Raw genomic sequence first — 17545 nt, 5'->3', positions numbered from 1 at the left:
AGCATAAAAGGCATTTAGCCAGTCTGGTAGGCTCGTGTCACTGGACAGCTTGTGGCTGGGTTTCCCTTTGTAGTCCGCAATAGTTTGCAAGCCCTGCCACATCAGACGAACATCAGAGTCTGATGACTCTAGCCTTTAGCTCGGTGCGGATGTTGCGTGGCTTCTGGTTGGGATATGTACGTACGGTCCCTGTGGGGATGACGTCGTCGATACACTCACTTATTGATGAAGCCGGTGACTGTGGTGGTACTCCTCAATGCCATTGGATGAATCCCGGAACACATTCCAGTCTGTGGTAGCAAAACAGTCCCGTAGCATCCGTGTCATCTGACCACTTCCGTATTGAGCGAGTCACTGGTACTTCCTGCTTTAGTTTTTGCTTGTAACCAGGAATTTGGAGGATGGAATTATGGTCAGATTTTCCAAATGGAGGGCGAGGGAGAGTTTTGCACACGTCTCTGTTTGTCGAGTAAAGGTGGTCTAGAGTTTTTTCCTCTGGTTGCACATATGACATGCTGGTAGAAATGAGGTAAAACGGATATAAGTTTGCCTGCGTTAAAGTCCATGGCTACTAGGAGCGACAATTCTGGATGAGCATTTTCTTATTTGCTTACAGCCTTTTACAGCTCGTTGAATGCGCTCTTAGTGCCAGCATCGGTTTGTGGTGGTAAATAAACAGCTACGAAAAATGTAGATGAAAACTCTCTTGGTAGATAGTTTATCATGAGGTACTCATGAGCTACTCTCTATTAGACATCGCTGTCACGCCCTGACCTTAGAGATCCTTATTATTCTCTATGTTTGGTTAGGTCAGGGGGTGACTCGGGTGGGAAAGTCTATGTTTTCTATTTCTTTGTTTTCGGCCGAGTGTGGTTCCCAATCAGAGGCAGCTGTCTAGCGTTGTCTCTGATTGGGGATCATATATAAGTAGTCATTTTCCTTTTGGGTTTTGTGGGATCTTGTTTTCTGTTTAGTGTCCGTGCCTGACAGAACTGTGTGCTTTTGTTTTCGCCTTTTGGTATTTTGTTTAACCTGTCTGGGCTAGGGGGCAGTATTTTCACGGCCGGATGAAAAACGTACCCAATTTAAACAGGTTACTACTCTGGCCCCGAAACTAGAATATGCATAGTATTAGTAGATCTGGATAGAAAACACTCTGTAGTTTCTAAAACTGTTTGAATGGTGTCTGTGAGTATAACAGAACTCATATGGCAGGCAAAAACCTGAGAAAAAGTAAACCAGGAAGTGGAGGATCTGAGAATTGTAGTTCTTCTTTCTAGTCCCTTTCAAAACTACAGTATCCGTGGGGTTATGTTGCACTTCCTAAGGCTTCCATTGGCTGTCTAAAGCCTTCAGAAAGTGGTTTGAGCATTCTCCTGTCACTGGGCAGATAATAGGAGCTCAGTTTCTGAGTGGACTGCCTGGCAACAAAGGGATTGGATATGCGTGGTCACGCGAGCACGCTGTTCCTTCTTTTTCTCCTTGAATGAATACGCTATTGTCCGGTTTGAATATTATTGCAATTTTACGTTAAAAATACCATAAAGATTGATTTTAAACAGCGTTTGACATGCTTATAAGTACGGTAATGGAACATTTGGACTTTTCATCTCTGGTTCCGCGCTCGCGCGTTATGCCTTTGGATAAGAGATCTGTACGCACGAACAAAACGGAGGTATTTGGACATAAATATGGATTATTTTGAACAAAAACAACATTTCTTGTGGAAGTAGCAGTCCTGGGAGTGCATTCTGACGAAGATCAGCAAAGGTAAGAGAATATTTCTAATACTAATTTTGAGTTTAGGTTGCCCTGAACTTGGCGGGTGTCTGTATAGCTCTCTGTGATGGCTGAGCTATGTACTCAGAATATTGAAAAATGTGCTTTCTCAGTAAAGCTATTTTAAAATCTGACACAGCGGTTGCATCCAGGGGTAGTCTATCTATAATTCTTTAAATAATTGTTGTATATTTTGTCAACGTTTATGATGAGTATTTTTGTAAATTGATGTGCACATTCACCGGACGTTTTGGTGGGAATACATTTTCTGAACATCACTCGCCAATGTAAAATGCTGTTTTTGGATATAAATATGAACTTTATCAAACAAAACATACATGTATTGTGTAACATAATGTCCTAGGAGTGTCATCTGATGAAGATCATCAAAGGTTAGTGCATCATTTAGCTGTGTTTTGGGTTTTATTGACACATGTCCTTGCTCGGAAAATGGCTGTGTGATTATTTTTGTCTATGTACTCTCCTAACATAATCTAATGTTTTGCTTTCGCTGTAAAGCCTTTTTGAAATCGGACAATGGGATTACATCAAGGAGAAGTGTATCTTTAAAATGGTGTAAAATAGTTGTATGTTTGAGAAAGTTGAATTATGACATTTTGTTGTTTTTGAATTTAACGCCCTGATATTTCACTGGCTGTGTCCCGCAGGTGGGACGCTAGCGTCCCACGTAGCCCATAGAAGTTAAGTGTTTTGTGAAGAAAAGTAATCATGAACACTTTCCACGCTGCGCTTTGGTCTACTCTTCCTACCACCAACGAGAGCCGTTACAATCGCGCACTAGCTGTTATTGACAAATAGACACACACCCTCACCCCCACCCCTCATCTTCCCAGACATAGCTGTTCTGTCCTGCCAATGCACAGAAAACCCAGCCAACTGTATATTATCTGTGTCGTCGTTCAGCCACGACCCGGTGAAACATGAGATATTACTGTTTTTAATGTCCTGTTGGTAGGATAGTCTTGAACTGGGCGCTTCCAGTTTATTCTCGAGTGATTGAACGTTGACCAATAGAACGGATGGTAGAGGCCGGTTACCCACTCGCAGACGAATTCTCACAAGGCACCCTGATCCGCACCTCCTGTATTTCCTTATTTCCTTCATGCGAATGACTGGGATTTGGGCCTTGTCCGGGAGCAACATTATATCCTTTGCATCAGACTCATTAAAGAAAAAATCTTCATCCAGTTCGAGGTGAGTAATCTTTGTTCTGATATCCAGAAGCTCTTTCGGTCATAAGAGACGGTAGCATCAACATTAGGTACAAAATAAATTACAAACGATGCGAAAAAACACACAAAATAGCACAATTGGTTAAGTACCCGGAAAACATCAGCCATCCCCACTGGCATCATTCTTCCATTCCATTCCAGATCTACATGGATCTCAGCCCAAATACCAATACGAAGAAATATCATTGTGCAAGAGACAGTAAACAAACCTGTTGACATTAAATATTTGTTCAGTTATTACACTAATTCAGTTTATACAGTGCATTCTGAAAGTTTTCAGACCCCTTGACTTTAACCACGTTTTGTTACTTTACAGCCTTAATCTAAAATGGATTAAATAGTTTTTTTCCTCATCAATCTACACACAAACATTTTTTTTCCGGCTATTGTGACCAATGGAATTAAATGGGTTAAGAATGTCATTTTTACTTGATTTAATCAAAGATATTTGATTAACACATAATGTCAGAGTAGATTTGCAAACATGATTCAGCATAAATAGCTGCCATATCTGGCTCACTTTCTTTAAGCACCCTTCAATTTGAATATTCACAAAAAATTGTGGTTGTTATAGTCTTCAGTCTAGAAGGGACATTTTTGTAAACTGATAGAAATGAACTAAAAGACAGTGACAGTGATGAAGAGATGAGAAAGAAAGGCCAAGACCCACCTTTCGGCGAAGAAACGATGGGATTCTTGAAAACCACGGTAGAATAATGCAGCTCTTCTGCCATCCTTTAGACTTGTCGTCAACAGTGTGTACAGACAAACCTTACCCAGTGTTGAACTATATGAGATGGTGGTCCCTGTTTTTTATATCCCTATTAGGACCTGTATTAGTACTTCTGCTTTGACTCTGGTTTGCATTACTCATGTCAAAGAACAGTTTCACTGTTCCATCTGACAGAGAAGAGGAAGTCATGTTGACGTGCCATGGGGGTACTGTCATGATGGTGCTGAATGACACTGCAGTACTCAATATGAAAATCTGTATGGAAACCCATAGGCCTACAACTTTGAATGGAAAACAGAAATAGTTTAGTACAGAAATAGAAATCGGAGTGTCTCTCATTCTCTGCTCACTTGTTTTAGTGTGAGGATACCTTTGAAGACTTGCCATACCCTCTTGTCAGTGGTTGATTGAGAAGTTGGCCAATCCATTGACTGGTTTACAAATTTAATACACTGATTTGGTAAGACTTCAGAAAATGTTGTAATGCGTTTCTCATTTGTCTGTAATTCATTTCCCATATGTCTGCAATAGATCTTCACGAGGTTGAAGTGGAGTTGTTACCATATACAGTGAGGGAAAAAAGTATTTGATCCCCTGCTGATTTTGTACGTTTGCCCACTGACAAAGAAATGATCAGTCTATAATTTTAATGGTAGGTTTATTTGAACAGTGAGAGACAGAATAACAACAAAAAAATCCAGAAAAACGCATGTCAAAAATGTTATAAATTGATTTGCATTTTAATGAGGGAAATCAGTATTTGACCCCTCTGCAAAACATGACTTAGTACTTGGTGGCAGAACCCTTGTTGGCAATCACAAAGGTCAGACGTTTCTTGTAGTTGGCCACCAGGTTTGCACACATCTCAGGAGGGATTTTGTCCCACTCCTCTTTGCAGATCTTCTCCAAGTCATTAAGGTTTCGAGGCTGACGTTTGGCAACTCGAACCTTCAGCTCCCTCCACAGATTTTCTATGGGATTAAGGTCTGGAGACTGGCTAGGCCACTCCAGGACCTTAATGTGCTTCTTCTTGAGCCACTCCTTTGTTGCTCTGGCCGTGTGTTTTGGGTCATTGTCATGCTGGAATACCCATCAACGACCCATTTTCAATGCCCTGGCTGAGGGAAGGAGGTTCTCACCCAAGATTTGACGGTACATGGCCCTGTCCATCGTCCCTTTGATGCGGTGAAGTTGTCCTGTCCCCTTAGCAGAAAAACACCCCCAAAGCATAATGTTTCCACCTACATGTTTGACGGTGGGGATGGTGTTCTTGGGGTCATAGGCAGCATTCCTCCTCCTCCAAACACGGCGAGTTCAGTTGATGCCAAAGTGCTCCATTTTGGTCTCATCTGACCACAACACTTTCACCCAGTTGTCCTCTGAATCATTCAGATGTTCATTGGCAAACTTCAGACGGGCATGTATTTGTGCTTTCTTGAGCAGGGGGACCTTGCAGGCGCTGCAGGATTTCAGTCCTTCACGGCGTAGTGTGTTACCAATTGTTTTCTTGGTGACTATGGTCCCAGCTGCCTTGAGATCATTGACCAGATCCTCCCGTGTAGTTCTGGGATGATTCCTCACCGTTCTCATAATCATTGCAACTCCACGAGGTGAGATCTTGCATGGAGCCCCAGGCCGAGGGAGATTGATAGTTCTTTTGTGTTTCTTCCATTTGTGAATAATCTCACCAACTGTTGTCACTTTCTCACCAAGCTGCTTGGCGATGGTCTTGTAGCCCATTCCAGCCTTGTGTAGGTCTACAATCTTGTCCCTTACATCCTTGGGGAGCTCTTTGGTCTTGGCCATGGTGGAGAGTTTGGAATCTGATTGATTGATTGCTTCTGTGGACAGGTGTCTTTTATACAGGTAACAAGCTGAGATTAGGAGCACTCCCTTTAAGAGTGTGCTCCTAATCTCAGCTCGTTACCTGTATAAAAGACACCTGGGAGCCAGAAATCTTTCTGATTGAGAGGGGGTCAAATACTTATTTCCCTCATTAAAATGCAAATCAATTTATAACATTTTTGACATGCGTTTTTCTGGATTTTTTTGTTGTTATTCTGTCTCTCACTGTTCAAATAAACCTACCATTAAAAGTATAGACTGATCATTTCTTTGTCAGTGGGCAAACGTACAAAATCAGCAGGGGATCAAATACTTTTTTCCCTCACTGTAGACGTGGGGCTGCTGCAATGTTGAAATACTGTCACCAGATGGTAGTAGAAAGGCCAAAAGTGGTCTGAATAGTAGCTACATCACTTTTTTAATCACGATGGCAGTCTATCCTTTATTAAGTCAATCAATTATCTAATTAGATTGATTTAGCCTATAATTTCTAAATCTACATCACATGTGTGACAATCAGAGTTGTCTTAGTACAAATATAAATGTTTCCTCTAGTCTTCCCGTCAAGTCTATTCATCATAGAGTATTGTATTCATGCTATTGCATTTAGCCTTACATATTACATTCAGTAGTCTCACAATTACGCACAATATGTGTGTATCAGATAAAAAATTGGTGAAAGAAATACATGATTTCATAAAAATAACTGAATATGTACTTGTAGAGAGGTAACAGATATCATTCAATCAAAATGTGAATTTCTCCCAGTGAATAAGAAGCAGAAGACACTCCAGCAGTGCTAGAGTTAACCCCTAAATGACATCACTGCTCACTCCCACCTCCCTCTCTTCCCTCCTCTCCATCCCTCCTCCCCTTTCTTCCCCTCTGCCCTACCCTTGCATTAATTCCAGTATGAAAGGAAAGTATCTCACCAGCACTCACACTACAGGAGGCAAGCAGCCTCATAGCACATTCTGACCCTCACACACAGGCTTGGAGAGAGACCGAATCAGCACCTCACACACATTGACATAAACTGCTCGCTCCAGAGTGAGGCCCTCTTTACTCAACCAGCATCACTATCTGTCCTCTCGCTCTGACATGGAGCTCCACAGCCTCCGACACTACCACAGCCACCGGACCGACGACAAGCTCCAGATGCTGAACCTCAACAAGCGCCTGGAGACCTACCTGGGCCGAGTGAGGCTGCTGGAGGAGGAGAACAAGCTACTAAGCCAGGAGCTCCAGGCCCTGAGGGGCAGTTGCCAGGGGGGGCGGATGGGCCTGGAGGACAAGCTGAGCCTGGCCAGGCAGGAGGTGGAGGAAGCCTGGAGGGAGAAGGACCGGGTAGAGCTGGAGCTAGGGAGCCTGGGTGAGGAGCTCCAAGTCCTGGGGCTGCAGAGACAGTGGGAGGCGGACGCCCATGGGGAGGTGAAGAAGAAGCTGGCAGACAGCAGGAAGGAGATGGAGGAGGAGAAGAGGGCTCAGATCTGGTTAAGAGAGAAGGTGAGCCAGCTAGAGAAACAAATCCAGTTCCAGATACAAATCCACCAGGAAGATGTTGCCGGCTTCCAGGCTACATTAATCCATGTCAGACCTGCACTGCCACCCCCTCCACCCCAAACGGGAACCCAGCTACCCAGCCTCCAGGACCTGGGTGAGGAGTACTCCCAGATGGCTGTCAGGGCGTGGCATGAGGCGGCCATGGTGTTTCAGGGCCAGTTGGACAGCCTGGGCGAGTCTCTAAACCAGGCCAGAACCCGGTTGGCCCAGGTGGGCCAGGAGAAAATTGAGAGCCAGCTGAAACTTCAGGCCCTGGAGAATGAGCTGCAATCAGTCCAGGATAGAAGGCAGCATCTGGAGAGGAGTGTGGCCAAACAGAGAGACAGGCAGAGGCAAGAAATACAAAACCTGCAGGTAAGAACAGTTAAAGTAGCCGACCTTGGTACTTTGGTGTGGGCATATTTATGGGTGTGGGTTTATTCATGTCAATATCTCATAGGTAACTTTGTTATAACAGTGTCATTTTCCAATGCAATCATATAACAGTATCAATTAGACTATTTAGAACTCCTGTTCACCTGAACTGAGACTGAAGCCATAAAAGTGAGATTCCTAACCATACTATTAAATTCCATATTGAGTGACACTTGAATAATCATACATTCTTTAAAACGTCTTGAGTGTGTTGTCTGAATGTGACTGCTGTGTGGGATTTAGAACCTTCAAATGACTTCAGTCCAAAGACAATTGACAATGTGCTTGTTGTGTATCTTGCTAGTTAATCAGGACAGCTAAAGCTGCTTCCAGTTGAGCAAACCAGAGCAAAACAAAACGTTTGAAATGTCAGTCATAGCAAAATGTTTTTCAAATGGACATGGCCCAATATAAAAACGGGGAAAATATGGTAATTTTATGAAAACGCATAGATGTGTTTTTGTCCAAATGAGTCTGATGATATCTATGACGAAGAAACACACCAACGCAGTATCTCTGAGAAGGCTTATATTGTGCTCCCTTTCATTTGAAAGGCTAATGAAATGTTTGGACAGAAACAGCATGTTGGACTCTGTCACGCCCTGACCTTAGAGAGCCTTTTTATTTCTCTATTTGGTTAGGTCAGGGTGTGATTTGGGTGGGCATTCTAGTTTTTCTATTTCTTTGTTTGCCGGGTATGGTTCCCAATCAGAGGCAGCTGTCTATCATTGTCTCTGATTGGGGATCATACTTAGGCAGCCTTTTTCCCACCTTAGTTTGTGGGATCTTGTTTTTGTACTGTTGCTTTACAGCGCTACAGAACTGTGCGTTTTTTTGGTATTTGTTGTTTTTTCGGTGTCATCTAATAAAGTAAGATGTACGCCTACCACGCTGCACCTTGGTCCGATCCTTCCATCGACGAGCGTAACAGACTCTGCATAGGCTGGGGCTCAGGGAATTAGTTCCAGGTCATAATTTGTCTAGAAAGGTCAAAAGTCCACACTGAGGCCCAACCATAAGATGCAGGTAACACAACATTGAACATTCTATGTTCTATGCTGGGCATAAGCTCTTGCCATGGGACCAGGAACCAGAATTCAGTGCCTTCAATACCTGTTCATGTGCTATGGTTGGATGACATCAATGCCATTTCTAATCAATTATCTTCCCTTTTCCTGTTCCCCAGGCCCATCTGGAGGTGTTGGAGATGGAGAAGGGGGCGCTGGGAAATCAGATTGACTCTCTCATGACAGAAAGTAGGGGTCTGGTGCAGCTGAAGATGTCTCTAGGCATGGAGGTGGCCACATACAGGTACGGTACATGCCAGAGTACATATATCAGATGCTACAGTACCTCCCTCATCATACCTTTAGCACTAAACTATAGACATTTTGGGCCAAATGCTAAAGGGTAACTAGTAAGTCATGCATTAATGTCAATTGGAGCTTTGCTTGAAAATATTAGTTATATATAAGGATCTCAAGTTGGACTTCAGTCTTAACTTGTTTTCCTTGTCTGTTTTTCTTCACAACCACTGATCTGATAGACCATGACAGGTGAAAGTATTATTATGGCCATCCATCCAATTATTTTACTCATCAGCTGTAGAGGAAAAGGAGACGAGGGGAGGAAGCCATGAAAGACCATTGGCCCACAGCCAAAGGTGATCAGAGGTAGTGTCATTTTTTATGTAAGAGAGGTGTGGGAAGGTTTAAATAAAAGCGTCACCTCAAGTTGGTTTGAACATACTCTGATGAAGGCGGCAACAGCTGAAAAAGTGACACCAGGCCCATGTATGTTTGATGTCTGCAAAAAAGCCTGTCGATTAGAATATGAAAATTGAGGCAAATGTCCCACTCATCCCATCTTCACTAATATCTTCCCCTTCTTTTCCAAGAGTTATTTTCCAAACATGTTCTTTTTCCTTTATTTACCTTTCTACCTTTCTATTTGTGAGAAAGCCGTCATTATTAGCCCCATGTCCATTCTGATTTAGACGTCTAGTTTATCTCATTCAAAGATGGCGTTTCACCCCTCCCCCTGTGAGAATGTGGAACAATATGTAGATGCCCAAGGCCTGTTGTCCAATAGGGCTCAGCCGTCTGGCCTAAAGGTCATCCCCTTGAAAAGGCCAGTCTCGGCTGTCTTGAGCAGGGTAACTTTATATGGGGCTCTATAGTGGCGTCTTTCTCTTTCCCCTGGTCTCTTCCCCCTCCATAGTGACCCCAAGGTATCAGCAGGGAATAACCAACATATGAACTATGGGTGTCTAGAGTAACAGAAATAAGAGTCAGGGGGAGAAGCAGAGAGCAAGTCTCAAAGAGATTTACTAAATGCATCAAATTCATATTTTCTGCACCTACACAGTACATCCCAACACGCAATACAACACATTGAGCGACACTTGGAATGTAATTCGGGGATCATATTGAGATATTCATGTGCACCAGTTTAAAAGTATTGTTTCATTAGAGATGCTGGTTTGAATGTGTGTTGGAATGGGTATGGTTCACATTTGTGAATACAAATGGTATTAGTTCTGCTTGGGCTAATCAGAATGTCAGGGCGTGCATGCCTGTATTTTAGGCTGTGAGTATGTGAGAGGGGGAATTGATGGTAGTGGTGTGCACTGCAGACGGCTCTTCAATGACAATGTCGTCCCCACATTTCCATAACAACAGATCTCATGTTGGCAACAAAAGCCCTCCCATTTCACTCCTCTGACCCCACCCTACGACACTTATTTCAGAAAACCCCCTAGTGTGGCCAAACTAAAATGATCTTGGTTATTCGTCACATTAGTATTCAAGCTGCTTCTAACCAGGACATAAGATTTTCTAGATAGTGATGCAAAACATATTACATCACTCTCCTTTCATGAATCCTTCTCTCATTTGTCTATGTCTGTTATTTTCCTTCAGAGCTTTACTGGACAATGAAAGTCTGATGGGGGATTTCTCTTCAACAAATCAGCTAAGGAGTAGCTACACATCTGGTAAATGATCACTTCATGCAGAAATCAACCAGCTATATCAGTGACTGTGTTGTAATGCATGATATTGATAGGCGTCAAAGCCATCACCTCCATGACATGTATTCCTGTTACTGTATAATTTTACTCAAAACCAAGAGGCATCTATCTTATCCTTAAGGTAGGCGAGTCCTGACTCTATTGTACTGTATATAATCACATTAGACCAAAAAGACTGGGGGATGGTGCGGGTTGGTTAGGGGGCTGAGCTAGGCGCTTTGTGCTCTGTAACACAAGCTACCTAAGAGGGCCCCCAAAGGTCATTGAGCCATATGGCTTTGCTTTCCGGTAACTCAGACTGGAGGGGAAGGAAGTCATGATCGATATCTTTCCATTACTGTCTAACCTCAGGAGAACATGTCTCCTAATATTGCCTTTGGGATGGAATTTCGAGATCTGTCAACCTAAGATAAAACTGAAGACATTTTGGAATAGGCAGAGATTTGCAATCAAAAAGCAATCAAAGCATTGGTGAATGTTTCCTGGTACTGTCAAGATTATTGTCAGTGTCATTTCAACTTTATTGATGTCTATCTACGATAGTCCCTGGCCTGTGGCCTACCCATTACCATTATGCATGGTCTACCTATTCAATAATCTTCCTATGTCATTCACAGATGGAGTGCCCAGCTCTCGAGGGGTTAAGCAAAGCTTCCAGACACAGCTGGCTACCAGTCACATGATCAGTCCCATCTCTACCATCCATAGAGCAAGCCCACGATCCAATGTAACAATGATGTCCGCATCACCAATCTGGACTCAAAACCGGGTAACCCTGAACGAAACACCTGAGAGTTGTCGAAAGACAGAGGAAGAGCATGTTGACTTTGACTTAGGGTCCAACCGGCAGGTAAGTTGGTCAACGCCTTACCCCAGAGTACCACAGAATGGAATTTCAGTCGACCACTTCAGACCCCAGGATGTCCATGAAGAAGTCAACTATGCTGAGCCTCTCTCACCTCCCACTGAAGAGGCAGGAGCTGATGTTGTATCTTGGCTTGGATCTGACCATAAGGAACAATCCATGTGGGATTTAGAAAAGGAGGAAGAGGATCAGAACATAGTCAGAACCTGGGTTGCTGAAGACAAACCAGTTCTGGAATCTGCCATGAGTCACCAGGTTGAGACCAGCTTCAGTATGCCAACTGTGTTCAGCACTGATGCTCAAGAGCTCTACAGCCCTTCAGTGAGCTATGAGAGAGCAGGTTCAGTGACAGGGGCACATTCTGCTTTCTCAGCGAATGATGATAATGATGTACCTTATGAAATGTCTTCTGAAAAAGAGGAACCTCTACTAGATCTGCCTTACGGTCCCATGAATGCATTGGAGGAAAGAGATCTTGAAACAGCAAGGAAAGATGCTGAATGGGTGGGAAAAGAAGGCTTGGAGTCTGAAACTAAATCAGTGCTAGAACATGCATTTGAGACCTTCACAAGCAGTCAAGCTTTCGAGTATGGGGCGGGGAAAAGTTACAACAAGCCAATAGAGTTCAACCAAGAGGACAATACGTCATATGCATCTATTCAAGCCTCCCAAGGTTCAGAAGATGCATTTCACCATGTTAAAAGAGTGGAGGAAGATGTTATTAATCTCACAAAAGAGGATGATGAAAATGATATGTCTAACAAAGATGACGAGCAATTGGAAGATGAATTGCGCCCCTATGGGTATGGTAAGGATGATTGTGAAAGATTGGCAGGGTTCAAAATGGAAAATTGTGTGACAGAAAGAATCGATAAGTTCAACCGAGAGGCGATTATGTCATATGAATCTGCTCAAGCTTCTCACTGGTCAGAAGAAGTATTTCACCATGTTGAAAGACTGGAGGAAGGTGATATAAATATCACAAAAGGGGATGATGAACATGATATGTCTAATAAACGTGAGGAACAATATGCATTGCACCCCAATGGGGATGTAAATGATGAATGGGATAGAGTGGGAGGATACAATGAAGAGAATGGAATTAGAGAAAGAATGGATGATTGGAAAGAAGGAAAGGATCATATGAAAGAGGAAGAGATGTGTAATAACAGAGAAACCCAACCCAATCGGTCTGATCAAGAGCATATACCTTCAAATGTAGAGAAACTGAATCAATTCGAGCAAGAGCATATACCTTTAGGCAGAGAGAAACTGAATATATCCGACAATGACAAAGAGGATCATGATGAGGAAAACTACTGTCAAAATACTTCTGTTTCATGGAGGGCTGAGCTAGAAGGTGACAGCTACGCTCAGGACAACACACTGGCCGACACACACCCCCTGATCCGTTACAAGAGTGACGAGACGGATGCCAACACTCAGGCTTCACACATGGGCGAAAGTGACTCCAGTGATGGTGAAGAGGACAGGGAGGTTTGCCAGACAGGAACAGGCACCTGGGGCGAAGGCAAGTCCAAACAGTTTGACACCATGGAGGATCTGTATGAAGAGTCAGAAGGGGATGTCATAGATCAGGAAAGTAACATGGGCTCTACTCACCAAGAGGACATGGATGCTAGCCAAACAAAGGAGCATGCTACACAGGAGAATGATGAGGAGAATGCTGTAGATCAGTTGATTCAGAAGACAGAAGAGGAGCAATCCTATGAGGAACTTACAGAACCTGGAGAGTACTCCATGATGTGCTCTGATGAGGACTATAATGAAGAAAGAATTGATAGATTGGTGGAGCAAGAGTTAGAGAATTTATCTATATCCAGTTACAGTGAACACTTTAATGGGCAGATGATTGAGAGCGAGTCAGTACTGAGTCTTCAAATTGAGTCTCACACTGAACTTTCCCAGACACAAGACATATTATACAGTGAGGAGGTAGACCAGATACACTCAGTGAGACTGAATCAATCTGAGCAAGAGCATACGACGTCAGGCGGCGAGAAACTGAATCAATCCGAGCAAGATTATTTAAATTCAGGCAGAGAGAAACTAAATCAATCTGAACAAGAGTATATACCCTCAGACGGAGAGAAACTGAATCAATCCGAGCCAGAGTATATAACTTCAGGAGGAGAGAAAATGTGTCAATCCGAGCAAGACCATATACCCTCAGACGAAGAGAAACTGAATCAATCCAAGCAAGAGAATATACCTTTAAGCGGAGAGAAACTGAATCAATCTGAACAAGAGTATTTACCCTCAGATGGAGAGAAAATGAATCAATCCGAGCCAGAGTATATACCCTCAGGCAGAGAGAAACTGAATCAATCTGAGCAAGTGCATATACCTTCAAACGGAAAGATACTGAATCCGTCTGAACAAGAGTATATACCCTCAGGCGGAGAGAAACTGAATCTATATGAGCAAGAACATATACCCTCAGACGGAGAGAAACTGAATCTCACCGAGCAAGATAATATACCTTTAGGTGGAGAAAAACTAATTCAATCTGAACAAGAGCATATACCTTTAGGCAGAGAGAAACTGAATCAATCTGAGCCAGAGTATATACCCTCAGGCAGAGAGAACATAAATCAATCTGAGCAAGAACATATACCCTCAGATGGAGAGAAACTGAATCACACTGAGCAAGAGAATATACCCTTAGGTGGAGAGAAACTGAATCAATCTGAACAAGAGTATATAACTTCAGGCGGAGAGAAACCGAATTCATATGCACAAGAAAATATACCCTCAGACGGAGAGAAAATGAATCAATCCGAGCAAGAGAATATACCTTCAGACAGAGAGAAACTGAATCAATCTGAAGATCAGTACATTCCTTCAGGTGGAGAGAAACTGAATCAGTATGAGCAAGAGCATATACCTTTAGGTGGAGAGAAACTGAATCAGTCTGAGCAAGAGCATATACCTTTAGGTGGAGAGAAACTGAATCAGTCTGAGCAAGAGCATATACCTTTAGGTGGAGAGAAACTGAATCAGTCTGAGCAAGACCATATACCCTCAGACAACGAGAAAATGAATCAATCTGAGTCAGAGTATATACCCTCAGGTGAAGAGAAACTGAATCAATCTGAGCAAGACCATATACCCTCAGACGACGAGAAAATGAATCCATCTGAGTCAGAGTATATACCCTCAGGTGAAGAGAAACTGAATCAATCTGAGCAAGACCATATACCCTCAGACGACGAGAAAATGAATCCATCTGATCCAGAGTATATACCTTCAGGTGGAGAGGAACTGAATCAATCTGAGCCAGAGCATATACCCTCAGGTGGAGAGAAACTGAATCAATCTGAGCCAGAGTGGATTTCCTCAGAGGTTATGTATTCAATGCACTCTAGGATCCGATCGACACCTGAACACACATCTCTTAGAGAAAGTTCAGTAGAAATATCCAAAGCAGAATATTTGGCTCAAGGTAAAGTCTTCAGTGGGGAACTGAGAACTGAAGCTGTACCAGACCAAATAGAAGGAGAGGATGACCAGAACCTTTCTATGCTGACTCATGCAGACTTTACTGAAAGCCATTCTATCCACAGCAGTTTAAACAGCAGGCCTGAGAGTCAAACCAACATGAACAACTCGGATATAGAAGAGTCCAACAGCACAGATGATGAGTCTCCAAATGCAAGCCAGTATTTGCAACCTGTCAACGACGCAAATCTAACTGCAGATTTGTTAGATGTGGCGGTCTCTCACTATGAGGATTGCAATGCTCTTATAGAACATTCTGCAGAGGAGGTCACTAGCTATCAGGCAAGTCATGAATGTCTTCAGACAGACAAATGGGAAGTCTTCGAAAGTCCAAACAAACACCTGGAATCTGGAGATCCTTTTACAGGTCACAAGAGAGACTCAGAGAGATCATCCAAAACTGACAGCAAAGGCCGGGACCTCCACAGCTTCCTCAGCTCTGGTGTACACAGCAACTTCTGGGGTTCCAATCTGGAGACAGGAGCCCCCTATCAACCGGATGAGCCATATGACCATGTGACCGAGCTACCCAACCAGAACCTAGCCTTGGCTGATAACCTATCCTGGGTGGATTTGGAATCCACAGGCGGCCAATTGGAACACAAAGATGGACAGTGACACACCTAAAGCTTCCACCCTTGAAGAAGAGGACAAACAGATGCCCTCACAGGTGAAGCAGCTGGTGTGTAGAGATGTGGTAGGGGGTGTGAATGTTACTTCTGAAGGTTCTGAAGATGAGGAAGACTCCTGGTCATCTGGGGAAGAATAGGAACAATTTCAGCATGGTTTCTATAAGGAGTAAAGTAGAAGTAACAAGTGTTATTGAGAGTGTAATAATATTTACACTTTACAGGCTTTGAATTTGAGCATTGATTCACATTGATCCTTACAGTGAAAAGTAAATGAAATGAATGTACTATGTCACAGAATGTCATGACAATTCAGTGCTCTCTGGGATCCCTGGGATGTTCCAACCCTAAACCCTAACCCCTACCCTTACCTTAACCCTAACTATAACTATAACCAGAACCCTTACCTACACCATTTAAAATGTCAACTTCAATGGGATAGGGACGTCCCAAGGATGCGAGATGGCATGGACCGTCAAATATTTATGCTGTTTTCAAAAACCAAAGTTGTGCCATGGTGCACACCCTGCTGACACTAACCACCAGTGTACCTACTCCATTTCAAGACATTGAGGGCCATTTTTGTACATTTTACAAGTTTGTTTGAATAGCCATTTTTCTATAGATTTTTTATTAGCCCATCTACAAACACTACAAGCAGCAGTGCATGGTTTGAAATCCTAGAAGAACAGCTTGCCTTCATTTTAATAAAGCATTTCACAATACAGTGTCACAAATATAACTAACAGACAATAAAACAACATGGTGCCATATTAGCTATGCTTTGTTTACGATTACGGCAAAAAACACGTTGTTTTTTGGCTAGTGTTCTCTGTAGAAATGCACAAAAAACGTACATGGAAAAATAAAACTAATTGACAAATATGTTTAGAATTGTATATTTGCTTAAGAACTTTTTATGACTTATTTCATGATGCAATTTTGATATACTCTAAATTGAAATATTTACATTTTATAAATAAAGCTTTTGTAAAATTAATGGAGAAAAACATAGAAATATAAACAAATAAACACACTCTGGTCCATTTAAAAAAAAAAATCAGTTAAGTCAGTTAAGAAACTGTCAGTTATTTTACAATGATGGTCTACTATCCAGCAGTCTCTTCTGATAGAGGAAGACTAGCGCACAACGGGTTCCGTGAATAAATATCTAGTGTCTGTTGAAATCTGGACAAAGCTCTTTAAAGACAGAGGAAAGCATACCCTTAGACTAGGCCAAGAAAACAGCTGGCTTCTCCCTCAACATCTATCTGTTTCCTCTGTGTATTACATTAAAGTGAGTGAAACCCAGGGGCGGTGTGGGAGGTGAGATTTGGCACCATCCCAGCTTTACTGACCTCAAAGCAGGCTAGCTAACAAAGCCGCACTGGGCCCTCCATAACAAACAACCATCCCATGGGAAGACCGAGGGAAAAAATAGGCAACAAGGAACAATGGATGACCTCCCCTCACCTCCTCCTCTTCCCGCCTCACGGCCTTCTTTCCCCCTTTTTTGTCATTCATTAGTCAGTTTTCAGAACAATGGTGTCTATTTTAGCTGCCGGTTGCCTGCTCACTGCCCAAATCTGTGCAATGACTGATTGAATAAAGGGGGGAAACCACAGCCATTCACAGAGAGAAGGGCTGGGTGCTGGAATGGCATTACGGCAGCTGTCTGGCATGCTCTTATTCTCTAACGTCTATGGCTCCTACTCAGCCTTGTAACTAGCTATGACAACACAACTTTATCTATTCAGTTCGGGGAATAAGAATAAACTAACTAGGTTACTAACTAGGTTATATAGGCACAAGATGATCTACAGTATATGAAATAACAATACTTATATAAAGAGATGTTGTGGATGGACAAGCTATGTCTATCCCAGGAACACATGCCCAGTGCTGTTAATA

The 17545-nt window shown here is 42.7% G+C and overlaps 1 protein-coding gene across 2 annotated transcripts; it reads left to right on the top strand.

Annotated features, from left to right (window-relative positions):
• The first annotated feature begins 6530 nt into the window (after positions 1-6530).
• On the top strand, positions 6531-16519 carry LOC106580696 (nestin). 2 transcript variants are annotated; one of them, XM_014162031.2, is made up of 4 exons: positions 6531-7527; positions 8774-8898; positions 10509-10582; positions 11236-16519. In XM_014162031.2, exons 1-4 carry the CDS (start codon positions 6712-6714, stop codon positions 15621-15623), a joined length of 5403 nt encoding a protein of 1800 aa, XP_014017506.2. In that variant the 5' UTR covers positions 6531-6711; the 3' UTR covers positions 15624-16519. The 2 variants fall into 2 exon arrangements, with proteins under 2 accessions (XP_014017506.2, XP_014017509.1); XM_014162034.2 differs by lacking the exon at positions 10509-10582 and having other exon boundaries at positions 11236-11522.
• Positions 16520-17545: the final 1026 nt, after the last annotated feature.

This window comes from Salmo salar, chromosome ssa02 (assembly GCF_905237065.1).
Source record: "Salmo salar chromosome ssa02, Ssal_v3.1, whole genome shotgun sequence".
NCBI classification, from domain to species: Eukaryota; Metazoa; Chordata; class Actinopteri; order Salmoniformes; family Salmonidae; genus Salmo; species Salmo salar.
This window is presented reverse-complemented; position numbering and strand designations above follow the sequence as displayed.